We start from the raw sequence: 21,320 nt of genomic DNA, 5'->3' as shown, positions 1-21,320 counted from the left end.
AACTGTTTGTGATACAATTGGCCGTACCACAACAATTTTCATGTTTATTTTGTGTCATAACTACTGCCTGTGTGCCTTAATTGTTTGTGATGCAATTGGCTGTATCATAACAATTTGCATATTTATTTTTTGTGTCATAACTACTGCTGTGTGCCTTAATTGTTTGTGATGCAATTGGCTGTATCATAACAATTTTCATATTTATTTTGTGTCATAAGTACTGTCTGTGTGCCTTAATTGTTTGTGATGCAATTGGCTGTATCATAACAATTTGCATATTTACTTTGTGTCATAAGTACTGTCTGTGTACCATAATTATTTGTGCAGCAACTAGTATTACCACAACAATTTTCATATTTATTTTGTGTCATAAGTACTGTATGTATGCCTTGATTGTTTATGAACCAATAGATCGTGCTGCAACAATTTGCATATTTATTTTGTGTCATAAGTACTATATGTGTGCCTTAATTGTTTGTGAACCAATAGATCGTGCTGCAACAATTTGCATATTTATTTTGACATAACTACTGTTTGTGTGCCATAATTGTTTGTGCCTTGTGCAGTGCATATGTAAGTGTAAAGTGATCCTACATTCCACCACCCACCACAGACTGCATCACATTATTTGTTTAATAAAAGGTTTTTAGACATTTCCGTCAATGACATGAAAACAGAACACCACATTTAGAGAACTGGAATCTATCCTATCCTCTTCTTTAGTGTCAAGAAACCTAAGACAATTTCCATAAGATTTTGAGGGTATATTCCGATGCTTGACACTAATGTTCTATCTTTGTAGCATTAGCAATGGCAAATGTCCAAACTTTCAAATCATATATCATCAATAACAAATTTTAAATAAAGAATATATTTACTGTCACGTATATTTTTCTTATTCTGTGTCATGAACACACTCAACGCTTTCTCTTATTAGTTTCAAATCTGTAACAAAAAATATCTGAGTCAGTAAAAAAAAAAATAATCTTGTTTATTAAAATATCTAATAATTTTTATCTAATAAGTTTCCTTAGAAGTTATGGTTTTAGGAACCAACTATATCAGTGCACTCACAATTCTGTGTGCTTCTAATATTAGGCAGAACCAACCATCAAGGACATGATAAACCCATCCCTGGGGAGTATCCCGAATATTACAATTACAAAAGTACCTGTTTTGGAAAAATTGTTCTTTAGAAAAATTTAAAACTCAACCTACAGTAGATCAAATCAAAATTTCAAATAATAATATATAATACTAGTAAAAATCTGTAACAAGTTATTAAACTTGTTATAAAACATCTTTATTCTGAATTTTGTTCCTATAATTTTATTTCTCGTGGTAATAAACGTACAATTCTCAGTTATTAAATATTTTAATAAAACATTGACCAGCCCTGTGCAAAATAAGAAAACTATCTATTAGTACTCGGGAGAAAGTACATAACAACAATGATTGTACGTTTACTGATGTTAATTTACAACTGATGATTTCTGGATCCTTATCTAGTGATTTACCACATCAGTGTTTACTCTCGAGACCGGGCTCTGATAAGGCCACAATATCACTGTTGACTACAATTATCATTGGTTCCTACTATCATATATGAACTTGCAAAGAGAATTAAATTCTCTAAAGTCATACTACATGTGTCAGTTAATTAATAGCTGTGCTTAATTAATATTATGATCACTAATGTACCCTATCGACGAGATGGACACCATCTAGCTGGAAAAACTTCACACAAACCAATACAGAACAATGGAAAAAAGAAAATGCCTCCCTCATATCCTGAATATGTAGAACTCCAAGCAAACACTACCAACGAAGTGCAACCTAACTGCTCGAAAGCACTAAACACAACTACACTTCCACTGAATCCACAAAGAAACCACCATTTTCTAGTAGAGAGATGCCAGCCAGATAAAACAACTAACGAACCAGTTTAAGACAAGAAAACCTCCGATAACTGCAATGAAACGTCCAGAAGATCAGAGTATACAGGATTTCTACAATAAAAACATAACATTTTTTATACACCTCAATGGAAAAGCCTCACACCACTGAAAAAAATCTTTAGAGAAAACGCAGGAAAACCAACAAACCACTTAACAGAAACACTCATCAACTGCAGTAACTCTCAAATCCCACAAACAAAACTAAACAATATTTCATCAAAACGCAGACCCGGCTTTCAAATAAAATAGATATCCTAAATGAACTTATTACAGAAATCACACCCCAGATGTAGTCATTATTACAGAGCATGGCCTAATGAAAGGCAATTTGGAAAACACCAAGCTTCAAGGCTACACATTAACTTCAAACTACTGTAGACAAAACCATATTAAAGGAGGTGTTGCTATATACGTAAACGAGAAGCTTGAAAAGGAAGCAACGTGTTTAAAAGTCTCACACTACAGCCTTGAACTAGTATGTGAACTAGCTGCTATTAAAATAACTATCTTGCAGAAGGACTACTATATTATTGGAATATACAGACCAGAGAACAGTTTTGAAATTGCAAACAGAAATAATTGGAAATGTCCTGAATACAATTCCTGAATGGAATAGCACTGTGGTTGTTATGGGTGATATCAATGTAGACTGTTTAACACTCAACACAAAGCAACAGAAACTCGATGAAACTACTAGCAGAGTACAACATAACAAGGACTGCTCTTCCACCAACAAGAATAACTCCCCACAGTGCTACATCTATAGACATGGTCTGCTCAAATATACCGAATGACAACCTCAAGGCAGAAGTTCTTCATGCACATATCTCTGACCACACAGGACAACTTTGTACCTTAAAATATCACAAGACAAGAAAATGTAAGAACGATTACTCTACAAAGACACCTGAATGACAGAAACCTAAGACTTTTTAAAAACCTGATTGGGAGAGAAAACTGGGAGGATGTTCTACTGTCGGACAATGCAGATGCAGCTTATGACAACTTTATTGAAACAATTACCTACAACCTGAACAGAGCGTGCCCATACATCAAGACTAGAAAAAAGAACCAGAATAAAACCTGTATACCAGTGGACCCTGAATTAAAAATAAAGAAAGAAAGATTCATTAAAGCACAAGAAGCATACCTAAGAACAGGTGGAGCTGAACTAAAAACTGACGCAGCCGTTAAGAAAAGAGACTATGACCTACACATTAAACAATCTAGGAAACATCAAACTGAAAACTTCATCAGGAACTCTGACAACAAGGCAAAAGCTATCTGGAAATCAATAAATCAAGAGAAGAACTACAGAACCAAAACAGCAGAACTCTCTAAATTGGAAATAAAACGGTAATATAATAACAGAATCCGAAGCTATTGCAAACCAACTAAACACTTTTTTTGTAAATATAGCAAACAAAACACTGACCTCTCAGTCAAACAACCACAGAAGCACTGAGGTACTACTAGACCCCCAGATCACACCTGAGAACTTAGTACCTGGCCAACAAATCCGTCAGAAGTAAGAAAAATCATCAAATCATTAAAGTCAAAGAACTCTGCTGGTCTGGATGACATATCCTCAAAAATATTAAAAATGTGTGTGAACTGGAAACGACAAAGCCACTAGTACATATAATAAACAAATCTCTCACTCAAGGCATTTTTCCCACAAAACTAAAACAAGCTAAAATATACCCTAAACACAAACAGGGAAGTAAAACAAAAGAAGAAAACTATAGACCAATATCGCTGCTCTCAACTTTTTCCAAGGTAATTGAAAAAATTGTGCTAGTCAGATTGCTGGACCACCTCATCAGAAACAGCCTACTACCAGAAGATCAACATGGTTTCATAAAAGGCTGCTCAACAACTACTGCCACAATAAACCTGGTTGAATATCTGATACAAGCAATAGAAGCTGGGGACACAGCAACAGCAGTGTTTCTTGACTTTAGTAAAGCTTTTGACAGCATAAGCCATGAAATGCTAATCAGAAAATTACAACAACTGGGAATAAAGGGAACATCACTGACGTGGTTTGCAAGCTACCTAAAACACAGAACCCAAGCTGTAGCAATCAGAACAACCTGTAATGGAACAATCCAAACAATAATTTCAAAACCACCAAAGCGTACAAAGAGGAGTCCCGCAAGGATCGGTCTTAGGACCTATCCTGTATATTCTATTTGTCAGTGACTTCCCTTCCTTCATAGAACCGAACTCTATAAAACACTGATGTATGCAGATGACACTGTGCTCTTGAACAGAAACAGTGAACCTGACCGTCTGGAAGCTGAGTCTTTTGATGTATTTAACAAAACAGAAAAATACTGTCAACAAAATGACCTTGTCCTCAACAGGAAGAAAAGCCAACAGATTATCTTTGGACGAAGAAAAGATGAAGTAGTCCCACTGCCAGAACTCTTGAGGGCTGAAAAGGCTAAGTACCTAGGTATAACCATTGACAACAAATTATCATGGACAAACCTCACGTAAACGAGCTATGTGGGAAGCTGAGCTCAGCTCTATACGTACTAAGAAGGTTGAAACAAATAAGTGGTGAATGACACAGTCAGGACAGCCTACTTCGCACTCCTCGAAGCACACTTAAGATATGGGATAGCAGTATGGGGTGCCACCTCAAAATCAAACATGCAAAGAGTCTTAATTCTACAAAAAGAAAGCAGTCCGTATACTGGCTGGACTCAATCCAAGAGACCACTGTCGCAGAGCTTTCAAGCAAAATAAAATACTATAACTGTCATTTCTCTATACATAATAGAAACAGTAATGTATGCCATCAAGCAAGAACTTGAAAGAGGTTACAATGTGCACACTCACAACACAAGAACAGCCAGCCACTATACCCTACCACAACACAGATTGGCACTCTTTGAAAGGCAGCCAACTTATAAAGGGACCAAATTCTTGAACATCCTGCCCGAAAAAAATAAAAAACACTAACTGTACCAAGGAGATGCGGAACTTGCTAGTCAAATGGCTCCTAGAAAGACCCTTCTACTCCATAGAAGAATTTGAGAACTGGAGAAGAGAACCCCTACAAGACAATGAGATCTACACACCATGACGGGGACGGGACAACAAGCCCAACTTCAAGGAAGGAAGACACATATGAATATGACTCATGTACTTTTCTCTATGATAATGTACACAGTTTGTAATAAATAAAAATAAATAAATAAATATTATTTTCTGGAGCTCATTAAATACTTTTCAATTAACCTTCTCTAGATGTTACACCTGTCTCATGAATTTTAACACACTCACACACACACACAGGGCATATCCCTCCTGAAATAATAATTCCTGGTTTAATTACAGCACCTGTGATTATATACCGTCAAGAAAAGACCTATTCAACTCAATACTGTATATTGATACAATATTGAACAACTTTAATCACGTTCCTGTCTATTAAGCCCACCAAAAATATAATTTTAACCTAGCAAAACTAAATATTTAAATCTGTTGTTCTACAAGTAAACAATATTAAAAATTAAATAAATTATGTGGTATAGTATTGTATTTCATCCATAATAAATAATAATATGTTTAATCATTTTCTTGAAGCAGCTTATCAAAAGTCACACGCAAAATCAAAACAGAAAGTCACTCACTGGTCTGTTGATAATAGACCAGTCTGGTACTGGTATGAACTGGACACTTGGAATGTCAGTCACAGGTAGGAGAGGATTGACAGTTTCTGTCACGTTCACTGTTGTTTCTTCAGTCACGGGTAGGAAAGAACTGACAGTTTCCGTCACGTTCACTGTTGTACCTTCACTCACAAGTAGGAGAGGATTGACAGTTTCCGTCATGTACACTGTTGTACCTTCAGTCACTTGCAGAAGAGGATTGATAGTTTCTGTCACGATCATTGTTATAACTTCAGTCACAGGTAGGAAAGGAGTGAAAGTTACTACCACTTTCGTTGTTGTACTTTCCGTTTGGATGATTTGGCTATCCTGTGTCAACAGTTTTAATTATTTATATCAAGAAAATTATTAATTACTTTGTTACATAAAATACACGTAATTATGATTTCACAAATAGATCAATTATTTTTTAGATATAAAGTAGTTGTTACAAATGAAAGAGAAAAATATATCTCTAAATTTACTAAACTGTCTTAATAAAAAGACTTTTTTCCAATTAATCAATTAATGCAAGTAACAAAGTGGGTATGTGTTAGGGGATATGCCAAAACAAGGAAACTTAGATATCTTGCTCTCTTATGAAATGACTACTTCTTATAACGAACTGTGAATATATATCTTGAAAAATAATGTTTCGTAACTATTAAATGGTTATCTTTTTATTTTAAAATAATGTGAGAAAATAAATTTGTTCAACATACATTTTTTCTATTTACTTTTATACATATTTTTGTAATATATTTTACATTTCATATATTACAATAATTGATGACTTCTAAATATTAAAGTAATAAATATGTATATTATATGACATTTTCATTATTATCATTTATATTAGTTTCTATAATTTGGTCAGTATCATTTTCACTATAATCTTGTATTTCTGAAATAATTACTTCATTTTAATTGTCATTTCTCCTAAAAATGAAATTATGGGTTTATGATAACTGAAACAAGAAATACAAATTCTGGAATAAAATTAGACAAGCATTTTGTTATTCTTCTTATCATATATAATGTTTTATGTTATATTGTGGTTTATATTTCCCTTTTAATCTCTCCTAACAGATTTTTCATTGACGCAAACATTTGTTAGTTCAGATCAAATTTTTATATAACGGTTTGTTTACATTTCGGTAAAGCTGTGACCACTTTGAAAGCATGTGCAAAACATACAACCATAGCCTGCCAAAAGAAGTAGTCACTTCAACAAAGGAGTGCAGTAAGCTCTCATTAGCACGCCTTGATAGCCACTGAACAGAGAAATACAGACATCAAAATGGCTGTGACAAGCGCCCCTAGTGGCTTTAGAGTGAACAAGCGTGATGTGACATTTTGTGACGGGAAACAAACGGTTTTTCCTCTGTACAAAACATAGACCGCCAAAAGAAGTAGTCACTTCAAAATTTCATATTTACAGATGGCATAATTTATTGATAAACAACTTTCTAGAATCCGAGTCTATGACTTGCACAAAAAGGTTTTAAATGGCAGAGAGCAATAGAAAAGCTAATGGCACTGGTGGTTCCACCCATCATTGTTGAAACAAATTTGGGCAATCTGTGAAATTGATTGGTAACTGAAATAATTTCATTAATAATTTCTTTAAAAACTAATCTTGTAATACCACTCAAGTATCTTCATTTGATGTTCTTGTTTTCAGGCTAAAACTATAAATTTGAAATTTTTATTCTGGCATGGCTCATTATCCAACACACAACACCATCTGTTAGGCTGAATTTTGTTAGTGAAATTTCATAAGGTAGTATTATGAGTTGATCAAATATAGCTGAAAACCTTGATTACCTAACTCTATACGTGTAACATTGTGTTAAATAGTGTTTATGTATTGTATATCTACTTTACAAATTTAATTAATCACATGATTCAAGATTTTCTTTTGAGTCTTATCTCTTTTTTTCAAATTTAAGGTTTTACTCCTACTCTCACTCGATCCTATGAGGTTTTGTTTGATTCTGTGCAGCAATATGTATATCGCAGTACCGATGAACTAAATTTATATTATAATATAAATTCAGTTTTTTACTGTCACAGTATACTCAATACAAACTGTGTATTATTGTGTGATGTTTTTATACAAGGAATGTTTCCGTTATGTGTGACTATATAACATACAACCATGTTTCAGAGAGGCAACAGGTTTTAACATTAGATGACATATCTTCTAAAACAATACTTAATTAAATCTGTAAATGAAACTTGCTTCTTTCTTATACTTAAAAATGAAATTATAAATTATTCACTAACCTTTCAATCAGTAGGCTTCTGCATATACAGTTCACTCCATCTAATATCAGCTGAAATGTAACAGTTTAGCAGATATGAACAAACTGTAACATTGTACATTTCTTCTTTACCGTTCTCCACGGACTGGATTACAGTTGAATGAAAGAATAATTTAAAACATAAAACTCCAATAGTTATTTTATAACCCCTAAATAACATCTATATTATGAACATGGTGAAAATTTCCCACTGAAATTGAGATGGAATACGAAATCAATTCATGAGTAGATTCGTTTCGTTGTGAATTATGTTAACATTCGAATGGCTGCTGTATTGAAACAAAATGGTGTACAAAGCTGACCAGAGAACTTAGCGAAGATATTTATAAGATCAGTTTTTGTGTTAAGTTTACAACTTGTTTGGACATTTTATGGGACAGTAATCATTTCAACAAGCCTTGTTATATAGCGTAAATAAATAAATATTTACCATAATTTTATATTTTTTATAAAACAATTGTTAGCTCTAAAACTAGTTAAGCTTAAGAAATCAAATTTGGCACATAGGTTTTAATAAATAATAAGAATTTTTGTTTAATGGCGTCTGTTGAACATTTTTAAAGTTAAATTAAAAAATCCAGTATAATTATAAAAAATTTACTACATACCAACTATGTGAAAAATTTTATTATAATTCCAATGGTACTTTTTTTAACAAAATCCATCAACAGCATAAGCGAGAACAACCACTTTAAAGATACGTTTACACAAACGAGAGTGCCCAAACATGTCACAGTTTAGAGGTGTCAGATGTTTGTTGATCCTCACTTTTTAAGCATATCTTTAAAGTGGTTGTGCTCGCTTATGCGTTGACGAATTACATTTAAAAAAAGTACCGTTGGAATTTTTATACAGTTTCCTAAATAGTTGGTATCTAAATTTTTTATAACTGATACAATACAGCTGATGCCTATAAAAAAAATATGTTTGCTGCTCCCGGCTTGTGCAAGTCTACCTTTAAAGTGGTCGTACTCACTGACACATTGTCGGATTTTGTTGAAACTAGTACCAATGGAATTTTAATGAAATTTTTCAAATAGTTGGTGACTAGTCGAGTTTTTATAACAATTTTTTTGTTTTTTGAATTGAAAATTTTCAAAAGACGCCATTTTATTAATACTAAAGGAAATAACCAAAAATTTTTTATTTTTCTCATTATCTATTCAAACCTATGTGCCAAATTTGGTTTCTTATTAGCTTAAACTCGTTTTTAGAGTTAATAATTTGTTTGATAAAAAATACAAAATGGGTGGATAGCGGCTCTAAACCTAAACGAGACATTTCACAAACTATGTTTATATGACATTTTTTGTTTGAAATGATGAATACTATCATGCACAGAAGTTTGTGACACCCTTTTGTGAACACCCTGTGTGTGTGTATATATATATATATATATATATATATATATATATATATATATATATATTATATATATAAATTTATGAACAGGAAGTGGTTTTAGGGCTCTGGGATCATGTCTGATGAAGTTATGTAGAACTTTTCGGTATGTTCCTAAACCATGAGAACAATTGTTATAGATTTTGTAGACAAAGCTATCTACCTAAAATTGAACAATCATGCTCTTCAAACACCTTTTTATAAAACTCATTTTAACAAACGACAAATAACATAGCATGATGCTCCAATATACAGGGTGTATATTATGTCTGGAAACACCCAAATATATCCTTTAATAATTTAAATATAAATTTGAAACCTCTTACAATCGTGATAGAGATTGGGCATCTACTTTTTGGAACAATGTTTTTTTGTTATGTCACACCAACGGGGCGGACGTCCTGCCGAGGGTATCGTGAATATTCTTAATGGAAGCCTAATACCTTGTGATACATAATTTTAAAGGTAATAGCTTTACTGAATTTAATGCCACAAACCGCATCTCAAAGGAATTATTCTATCAGAAAATAGAGCATTTTTAGTATTGAAAAATTTACTGATGTTCAACAATGTAATTTTAAACATGGTTCTTGCCACAAAATGTGTTACACTAATTTTTTAGCATTTTTTAAAATGTTTCAATTAAAATAAAATAAACAATTTATTTTTAAGCTGGTTTCATTAGTACAAATTTACAGTTTTTATTACAATGAATAAAACTTATGAGTCACTTTCTTCTGATTACTTATGAATCATGTACTTGGTGTTTTCCAGTCAGCAGGGAAGGTTTAAAGAGACAAAGGTCACTAGCCTATGAGAAACATTATTGTGTTATTAATCATCTGGTCTAACAGGTTTCAGTTTGTTTGAGCATGGAGCTTTTCACTAGACTTGGGAATTACAAATGGACAAAGGTCATATCAATTCCTGTCGAGTTAATCAGTGTCTCTGAAGCATTGTGCTGTCAACAAGTTATCTAATTACAGTAGTTCAGTTTTTATTGGCATTTTAATGGAATTGTCTGAAAGAGAACGAATTACTCTCGTTGATGATGCGAGGATATGGCGATCGTCAAAGATCTTATCGGGAAGTTTGTAATTTGTTTTTAATGGCACTTTCCCAGAAAAGGAATCCCATTAAGTGTTTCAACAATATCAAAAACTATTGAGCGTTTTTGAAATGACAGGGAGTGTACGTAATCGGCCAAAGTCGGGTAGGATACAATCTGCAACAGATGAAGAACATGCACTAGATGTTTTGCAAACATTTATTGGAAGACCCACATATACATCGCTCAGAAAAAGCTGCACAGCAACATGATATGCACCCTATGTCTGTGAGTAAGATTTTGAAAATTAATAAATACAAACCATTTTACAAGTTCATTTAGTCCAACAGTTAAGTGAGGATGATTACGACAGAAGAGTTGAGTTTTGTGAACTTGTGATGCGCAAATGTGATGACAATAGAGATTTTCTGACCAACATACTATTTTCTGATGAGGCAACTTTTTTCCTAAATGGCAATGTTAACAGCACAATTGCCGTTACTGGGCTAGTGAAAACCCCACATTGGATTACTGAGTCCCCATTCACAGCAACCACAAAAAACTGAACGTATGGTGTGGAATTTTAGGTAACAAAAATTGTTGGGACCCTTTTTCATCAATGGAAATTTAAATGCCGAAACTTTACTACAATATGCTCCAAAATGAAATAATCCCAGCTATTCAAATTGCATCAGGAAGAATACTTTGATAATGTATGGTTTCAGCAGGATGGTGCTCCACCCCATTATGGGAGACATGTAAGAGAGTATTTGGATTTAAGGTTTCCTCATAAATGGATTGGCCGAAGAGAGGAGAAATCGAATGGCCTCCAAGATCTCCGGATTTGTCACCAATCGATTATTTCCTATGGGGTCATTTAAAATCCAATGTTTTATAGAAGAAAGCCTCATAATTTGGAAGACCTAAGAAACAGGATTATAGAGGAGATTGCTTTGCATAACTGAAGAAATGTTAGGCAACTCTGTCGAATCATTTTACACAAGATTGGCTCATTGTCAAACCGTAGAAGGAACACAGTTCGAACAATTGCTTTGACACCAAATGCAGGTAAAACGTTTGTTGTAAGACTTTTCTAACAGCATACATTATTTTTTATTTGTTAATAAGAAATCAATAACATAAGTATTTCCATAATTGTAATGTAATAAAAACTGGCAAATTTTTGTGCTAATAGAACCAGCTTCTAAAAATGAAATTTTTGTTTTATTTAATTGAACATTTAAAAAAATGCTAAAAAATTAGTTGTAACACATTTTGTGGCAAGAACCATGTTAAAATTACATTGTTGAACATCAGTAAATTTTCAATACTAAAAATGCTCTATTTTCTGATAGAATAATTCCTTTGAGATGCGGTTTGTGGCATTCAATTTCAGTAAGCTATTACCTTTTTAAAATTATGTATCACAAGGTATAGGCTTCCATTAAGAATATTCACGATACCCTCGGCAGGAGGACGTCCCCCGTTGGTGTGACATAACAAAACATTGTTCCAAAAAAGTAGATGCCCAATCTCTATCACGATTGTAAGAGGTGGTTTCAAATTTATATTTAAATTATTAAAGGATATTTTTTGGGTGTTTCCAGACATAATATACACCCTGTATATATATTTTTACTACAACCAATTCATCTTAAATATTTTACCTCAATACCCATTGAGCCCATGGTACTAACTTTACCAGACCCTTTTAATTAAACACTTGTCAATCTTCTAAATACTGAAAGCATGAATGCAGAATATGTCCAATCAATCAAGCATTCCTCACAGGAAATTTTAGTCAACTCAGGGAAATCTGAGAAAATTTGAAAGAAAGACACAGATGTTACAATAAACATGACACTAAATACAAAATTATATTAAAACCGTACAAATGTAAATAAGTTAAAATTATTTAGTTTTTTCTGTGCCACATTAAAAAAAAAAACAGATCGCTTGCACACAACGCGTGACGAACTGCTCTCTGAGTACATGAAGTCAGTTAGTTCCCAATCTGCTGGCAACCCTGCACACTTGCTACGAGTCCTCAGTCAACCCAACTTTACAAACTGTACATGAGACAACTAACCAGGGGCCCGTTATTGTTGGATTTCATTTTGTTTTCATTTAAATTTTGTTAGTTCTCAAATATTATTTAAAACATTTACTAATAGGCTGTGTATGTAATGGAAGTTGTTTAAAATTTGGGTATCAAAATAAGATGTATGAGTACTCTGATATTAACAAGTTTAATTATGTGTAAAAATCTGTTATAATTTATTTTATTTGTATTTACCCTTTCAAATAAACATAGAGAATTTTTCATTAATATGGAATATAAATATAAGTACTGGGATCAGTTGAGGCCTAAACCTGTAGACTATGAACACTTACACAGCCTCTGAACAGTAAATATTGATAAGTGCATCTCTAAAAATAAAACTGCTCTCTCTGATTGCCAATTCAGAATAATTAACTAATTAGAAAACCTAAAGTATCAGACAGATTTAAAGAGTTCTAATAAATCAATGCTGAGTCACAGTATCCTTTGAAGAATTTCATCTAGAATGAATCACTTATAAAAAAGTTCCACTCGCATTTCCTGTTTTTTTCCGGCATCTTGTTCTACCGATCACTGTTTATTATTGGTGTGTGGTGAATACTAAGTGGTTGGTTGTTCAGTACAAACCTACTGTGTGGAACCTGTTCACTTTAGTTTTGTTTTAATAATAAGTGTTTTGTTTTTTTTATTAATATATAATTTTAGAGATAATGTGCATAGAGTTTCACACAACATGGTTTAATGTATTTCCTGGCTCATGCATGTCACAATGCTCTGGTACGATTATATTTGTTTTTAACCTAAATTGTGGTTATGGGTTAGGTTAGTTATCCATCTGAGGAAGAGATTAGATTGCAGTTTTCAAAACAAACTGTTACTGATTTCTTGTATCACTGTGCAATAGCAAATGTACGGAAAACTCCTGTTTCCTTCACAATACGTCTATCATCAAAAACAAACTTTAAACAAAGGACTATACTGTTAGTGTTTTAGTTTTTAGTATTTGTATTTCTAGTTTTTCTGGTATTTTAGGCAATACTGTTACCTTAGTGTTTATGTTTTTTACTAAGTAATAAGGTACCTGGTACCAATTATTGATCAAAAATTAATTTAGAATCAAATATAAATTATCTATATTAAAAATTGAAAGCAATATCAACTAAACTTTACCATTTTAAGAACAAACTCCCTGTTTCAACATTGAAATGAATTTACTTATCTATGTTTTGGACTTCTAACTTATTATGAAATTGGAGCCTGGAGTACAACAACAAAAACAACCTTAAGTGATGTAGTCAGTTTACAAATATGAACTCTAATTACGATATCCGAACACCAATATCAAAATTTTGATTACAATCAGAATGTTTAATTTACACAATACTCCTTTTCCAAAAGAAATGTGTAAATTGAAGATCTATCAAAGATTTTACAACACAGATCACTACAAAATGTTAAATTTAAAAACATGCTACAATTTTAGAATTACTATCAAATACAAAATGTAATGCTTTAAAAATATGTGTAGAAAAAAATTTCTAAATCACACTGTTCCAAAACTATATAAAAATTTATCCGTAATCTTGAACAGTTCCATAACTTTGGTGTTCTAAATCATTATATAACCATGTTATTAATTATGAGTTTAAATTAATGATCTTTATAATCACAACTACATTGTTTCCTGTGTATCTTTGCTTTAGTTTTATTTGAATTATTAATTTTATAGCATCACGTACGTTTGATAGTTATTATTTACTTATTTTTAAGCATTTCTGCCAGGAGTATACACATTTTTTGTATAATGGAAATTAAATTAAATTTACGAATAAGTTATGTTAATTACTTTAAAGCCGTATATTAACATTTGAGCACCCAAAAGTAAATTATTGTATGTGTTTGAACCTCCTGTTGTTATTTTTTGGATAAAGAATTTGAATTGAAGGATTTCAGTAAATAAGTAAATTTTATTGAACTAGTTTTTTAGCTTCTAAATTTAATTAGTAGCACTAACTAACTACAGTAGAAACAATACTACTATACTGAAGGAAACAGGATTTTTTTTTCAACAAACAAAGGACTACTATACTGTTATATACTATATGGTATACAACTATACTGTTGTATAGACATACCGTTGTATCAGGGAAATTTACGTGTCAAAAATGGGGAGATTTTCATGATCAAACATATTCTGCATCCTTGACTGACAGTAATATTGATGATTGTCTGTGTACAATGACTGAAGATCAAATTGAAAAACCTGAAGTGAACACGCAGTTTCCACACACTTTCAGTCCATCAGTATTTAAAAAAATTTAATTTCCAATAGACTTAAATGCAGTTTAATCTTTTTTGTATAAGTTTTTTATCCGTTTGTTCAATAAGACACTGAGTGCTTAATTCAACATAAAATTAATGAAAAATGTTGAGTGTAAAATTGAAAACAATAAAATTATGTTTAATTAGTGTAAAACATTAAAACAAATCTTAAGTGAAACTGACCTCCAGATCCAAGTGTTGAGGTAACGGCTGGTGTATCTGAGGGTTCATCAGCTCTTCCTTCTTCTCTTCTAGCTGAACCTGCTCCTTGAGACCCCAGTAGTATACCAGGGTTACCACCACCGCCACCAACACCATGGTAACCAAGTTACGCTGGAACCTTGACAGCATCTTCCAGTGCTGCCAAATCAAAAAACAAAACTTTCATATTTTGGTTTACTTATATATTATATTTTTCTGACCATTAATAAAAAATATCAGAAAAGTGCTTGTGGCAATATAAATTATTATAACTATAAAATATACAACAAATAAATTACAGTCCAGAAATAACAGTTACATTTTTTTAATGTGGAAAGATAATTTTTAGCCTTTTAAACTTTCATAAAGATTTGTTATTTTTCTCAAATAGATTCATGTGTTCAATCTGGAAATAAATTTAATTACACAAATGCATGTTTTACAAGTACAATTATTTTCAAAAACCAGAGAGAAAAACCTATCTGAGCAGTTGCTTTAGCAATTAAAAATCTTATATTAGAACCCTTTAATACATAGTATAACATTTAAAATACTACTTTAATTTAATTAAAGTTATTTTATGTGTTGGTATGTTTGTGTATTGATATTTTCTAAACTACTCAACAGATTTTTATAAGATTTTAACTGTCACTTTGTTATGAACTAGGGCAGGTTCCTAGGTATGATACATCAATATTTAATCATAGAAAGTAGAGAACATATCACTGCATAAGATGTTTAAAGATTAGGTTAAATCACTCTTTAAGCAAATAATTTCGATAAATATTTTGGCAGACAGGTGTTAAGCCGCATATTTTGTTTGTGTGACTTATGTCCAAAGCATCTGCTCTGATTGGTCGAGCGGGCATTATCCACACGATGTTGCAGGATTAGATTTAAGTATTCAGTGTGTTTCACATGGATAACTTTATGTTGCCCTTTCACAGGTAACTTCGAAGAATAACATATTTCTGTTGTCCAACGAAAACTGGCTGTAAATATTTTGTATAAAGATTCTTTGTAGTTATTGGTCAGTAATAATAGTCTAATGTTAGATAAATAATTATAAATTGATCTAATTTCATAATATCATGATTGTTAGTGATTGTTGATTAGCTAATAGGATTAGTACATTACATTATTTTGAGGTTTCATGAGAAGATTCTGATTAATATTAGAATTTTAAGATAAAAATCAATTATGGTTTATGATTGAATATTAAAATATTAAAAAAGTAAATTATATTGGACCTGTGAGAAGCCGGACCGGGTCGCTTGTTCATAACAAATAGCACCTCAGAAAAGTTCACAAAATGCTTAGTAATAATGGCAATCACAACACAAGTTTCTCTCAAACTCTTACCATTAGACTATGAGACAAAGGTGTTTATTTCCTACTAAAAAAATTTTAAATAATAAAAAAACTTACAAATTTGTTCCAAAAGTCTCAAACAGTGGATTGCCAAAACCAATGATCTAAACATTTTTACTTCTACAATCTCTTGATGAATATAATGAACTAGCAAATTAACGTTTAATGAACCACAAACAGGTGGAGAGGCCTGTATGAATAATCTTTAATGCCATAAGATAGAACAAACACTTGCCTCAGTGGGCCCTAAATCAAGCGTTACAAGTTTAATACTACAACAATAATATATTAATAGTCTATGATAAGAGAATACAATAGTATTAGGGGAGTTAATTTCTATTTATTTTTCAAGGTGTAACATGTATTGTGTATTGTAATGTATACAGAATATGGAAACACTTAACTTCTGCCGTTATTGTTAGCTTGGTCAGAAAGTGAATACTTCATATCCCAAATGCTTAGTGATATCAGAGGCAACCATACAAACTGACTGAATGATTTATCTTTGGAGTTGTCCAAGATCACAGAAAGATAGGGTATGATATTTTATAAACACTCCCCTTATCAATAATTTCTAATCGTACATCTATTTTTATTCCTCTACTCCTTTTTTACTGTTGTTAGCAATAAAAAGGTGTCCACGGTAGAAGTAGGATTTTATTTTAAACAAGTTAATCAATATTTGTACATAAACCTAATTTTAAATCCATATTGATCAAACAAAGATAAATTTAGTTATTCACGAACAGTAGGAAACCAATAACTAAAACAATGGCACAAGTTAGAATAGAATATAATCTCTTTATTGTCATGTATCAATGTACATTGCAATAGTTAACTCCTGTAGAAACAATTCATAAAGGGAATAAAATGTTACTTGTCTGCAAACGGTTTTAGTTTAAGCTTTTAAACGTATGAGGTAATTCATTAAAACACTTGATTTGTACATAAATATGGCTATCTAATGCTTTTCTTAGTCTAAGAGAAAGTGCAATAATATCGTGAGCTCATCTAGTATCATTATCATGGATTTATTCAAAGCAGTTGAAATTATTCACGTTTTCCATCACAATTAATTAGTAAATTTTGAAACACAAAAATACTGGGAACTGTCATTATATTACGAGGGGTATTAGAAAAATAAGGTTCCCTATGCCGCCGAGACAGAATGCGATATGTTGGGAGAAATCTGGCAACACTGTCTTAACTCATCAACTCTCCCTCTCTCTATCCATACCACTCGCGCCTCGCTACGTCCAATAGTGCCGGCCTAGCTGCCTTCGAAGATGGAGCTCCCTGTCATTACCGGGCTCCTGGAGCTCATTATTACCGCCAGATGGGAAATTTGTGCTGTGATACGTTTTTTAAATGCAAAACAGATTTCATCTATTGAAATTCATCGTCAGTTAATCAAAGTTTATGGGGAAAACTGCATATCTGTTCAACACGTTCGGAAATGGTGTAGAGAATTCAGAGAAGGCCGCATGGAAATTCACAATGAAAACTGAAGTGGACGGCCTTCAGTTTCAGATGGAGTTGTTGAAAAAGTTGAGACAATACTGCTTGAAGATCGGAATACTACTGTTCCATTCACAGGAACAACAGTAAACTCTGACAGATATTGCGACACATTAAGAAAACTGAGACGCGCGATCCAGAACCGCCGGAGAGGAAGATTGTCCAGTGGCGTGAGGCTTCTCCATGACAACGCTCGACCTCATGTCTCACGTCAAACTCAAGAACTGCTGACAAATTTTGGCTGGACTATTGTGCCCCATCCCCCCTACAGCCCAGACCTAGCCCCAAGTGATTATCACTTATTCCAAAAATTAAAGGAACACTTGGGTGGCCAACGCTTCAGTACCGATGATGAAGTCAAGGAAGAGGTTACTCAAAGGATTGGCGGCAGAATTCTACACATGGGGATAGAAAAGTTGGAGCATCGTCTACAAAAGTGTTTGGACAGAAACGGTGATTATGTGGAAAAATAGCCTAACTTTTACGTGTTAAATTGATGTATAACACTAAGTAGAAATATAGAGCTGTCTATTTAAAAAAATCATGGGAACCTTATTTTTCTAATACCCCTCGTATAATTAGTAAAACACTGTTTACATCCATCTTAAAAACCCAATTGGCTCAAATTCTCACTGTTTTCCTTGGCCATGCAAAAACTTGACGGCCACCTCTACTGTTATTCCCGAACATTGTTGCAAACAGTAAGTTAAAATGAAAAATCACTAAAATAAGAGGACATCATCATACATCTCCCACACAGTTTTGTAATTTACATAGTAAAAAACAAGCTCTAAAAAGTTTTGAGATTACTTTGTTAGTGTAAGCTTGATAACTTTTAATCCAATGTTACTAAGAGTAATTTAACTGTTTTAACAGAACCCTTTACCCGAGCTTTTTCAAAGTGAAAAGAATGTTTCAGTTTTATTGTTATTGACTTTAAGGTGATTAACTTTAAACGAAGAGTTGGCAACTTTCATCACTCTGTCACTGTCTGCTTTAACATCTTTGAAAATCTTACCAGCAACTACAAAGGAAGGGTTGTCTGCATACAGAATGATCTTGCAGGGAATATTGCTAGGCAAATCATTTATATACATAATAAATAAAAGTGGGTCCAAAACTGATCCCTGTGGAACTCCAGCAAGAACCTCCTGAAATGTGAAATGTGGACTTTGACCCGGTTACAGAAACTTTATGCAATCTGCCACAAAGATATGTTTTAAAGAAGTGCAACTCATTACCATCAATACCATAAAATTTCAATTTAGTTAAAAAAGTGTCATGTGATTTACTTTCAAAGGCCTTTCTGAGATCCACAAAGAGTTCATATATACTTTTTTTATAAAAAATGTTATTTACATTGTAAAATAATTAATCTAACTATAACTGAGTTAGCTGAAAACAGATTTTAAAAATGTAATCATATTTTGTACAAATTATATTACAAACTAAACAAAATAATTACAACCTAGATTTAAAGTATAATACTAAACAAAATCCTCAAACGCATATAGGAGCCTCCTAAGCATCACTGATTTTAAGTTACTCTTGAATGTTATCAAATCTTCAATTGTTTTTATTTCATGAGGCATTTTATTGAAATATTTTAGACCTGATTATGATGGGGTTTCACTATTAATTTAGGTTATTCAAAAGACAGATAATTTCTACACGTTGTGTCATATTCATAACAATTCCAATTTTCCATTAACTTATTAATTTTATTCTTTTAATAAAAAGACAAAGTTTATAAATGTACTGGCTATATACAGTAAAAATAACCAGCTCTGAAAATGTGACAACTGAATCATTCACCTTCATCTACAAAATCAGTAATTGACTCATATCTGTAGCAGCACTAATCTCTGATTTTCCTAAACAAAAACCATGGTTTTCTTTGTCACAAAAATATTAATTTTTAAGTATTTTCTTACTTGGTTTGATATAACTCGCTCATAAAGTTTACTGAAAGAAACTGATATGTAGTTTGATGCATAGTCAGGTTGGTTTATCTTTTAATAAAGGTTTAACCTCAGATATTTAAATTTCTCTGGAAACATTCCACTGACACATGGAATATTCTTTTAGTACAAGTTCAAAATACACTTCTTTTCAATCCAATTGTTGTAATTATGTTTCATATTATACCAAACAATTTAGTTTTTTTTTAACTAAAAGTACAGTATTTATTTACAGTACTGTATATTGGGTAAAAAATGCAGCTACAGGTTGACTTTGTTACACCAATAGACTGTCCACCACTAACAAATGTATTTAAAAAGAACAAATGTATACATTCAGCACAAAACCACTCTACAGTAAGGAAGAAGTTGAAAATACATTCTGCGCAAGGTGCAGAAGGAAAGGCCCAATCTAGAAGCCAAGAAGATCACCTGGGATTTAACAAATGACGACGATCCTGACATTCCCGATGGCACTCTGAATGCTTTGTTATCAAAGACAGAGATGTTGATGGATGATGGTAGTAGTGTGGTTAACATGATGCAATGGTTGAAAAAGTGGGATCATAGAGGTTATCAATAGATAATAACTAAAATAGATAACTATAACTATATAATTATTTGTTTTTACATACCACCCAATTCTGATATTGACAGTTTTATATATAAACTATCCAGAATAGTTTGAACTCACTTAATTCTAGTTTCAATTGTATTCTGATGGGAGATTTTAATATTGATATTTTATTGCACTCTTAATAATAAATTTAAACCAATGACATTTCTTAGTGAATTCAATTTTAGTTATCTGGTAAACCAACCGGAACAAGAGTAACTCAGAATGTACAGTCAGCTCTGGATAGCATATTAATCAATAAAACATTGTGTTTAAAAGAATAACTTCAAAAGTTGTACAGGATTATCAGATCACGTTGTTTATTATAATCAATATTCCTATTAATAAATCAACAGAATCTTCCTTAAAGCATATAAATTAATTCCTACAAAAACACAGTCTTTCAAGGCACAAATTTTGTGCATACTAATTTATTTTCTTCAAAAACAAATCTGGGATACACTGACATCAAGCTGTGATGTCAACAAGCAATATTCTAGTTTTGTTGGAATTTTAAATTATAATCTTGATATATATTTCCCGATAAATAAAAATAGTAAGAAACAGGTTAATGATAAAATCTCTTGGGTAACTAAAGATATTTCTGACACAAAATATATTTTAATTTTTCTTTAATCACTTTAGATTCCAACACATAATAATTTTATAATTAAAAATGAAAACTCTTGAAAACTAAAAAGCAAAAATATGAATAATTTCTAAGAAAATAAAACAAGAATATATGACAAATGAAATGTTAAATTCAAAAAGTTAAATTTTGTTGAAATACCTAAAATAAAGCTAGCATTTCACTAAAAAACTATGCTAATTTGATAACTGATCCCAATGTTAATCACTTTGATGAATAAC

At 32.0% G+C, this 21,320-nt stretch overlaps 1 protein-coding gene across 4 annotated transcripts in view; it reads right to left on the bottom strand.

Moving 5' to 3' along the window:
• Nucleotides 1-21,320, bottom strand: part of LOC124358537 (endoplasmic reticulum mannosyl-oligosaccharide 1,2-alpha-mannosidase-like) — a 68,681-nt gene that overhangs the window by 28,891 nt on the left and 18,470 nt on the right. For 2 of the 4 annotated variants that reach the window (XM_046810837.1, XM_046810853.1), the window contains exons 1-3: nt 20,267-20,390; nt 14,967-15,143; nt 5,606-5,953 (exon numbers count right to left, since the gene is read on the bottom strand). In XM_046810837.1, coding sequence (XP_046666793.1) covers nt 5,606-5,953; nt 14,967-15,143; nt 20,267-20,374 — 633 coding nt within the window. In that variant the 5' untranslated portion in view covers nt 20,375-20,390. Of the gene's footprint in view, nt 1-5,605; nt 5,954-14,966; nt 15,144-20,266; nt 20,391-21,320 lie in introns of those variants that run through there. The other 2 variants (XM_046810849.1, XM_046810841.1) reach the window with 1 other exon arrangement.

This window comes from Homalodisca vitripennis, chromosome 1 (genome assembly GCF_021130785.1).
Source record: "Homalodisca vitripennis isolate AUS2020 chromosome 1, UT_GWSS_2.1, whole genome shotgun sequence".
Lineage (NCBI taxonomy): Eukaryota > Metazoa > Arthropoda > Insecta > Hemiptera > Cicadellidae > Homalodisca > Homalodisca vitripennis.
The sequence above is the reverse complement of the archived record's forward strand: the minus strand, read 5'-3'. Positions and strand labels throughout refer to the sequence as shown.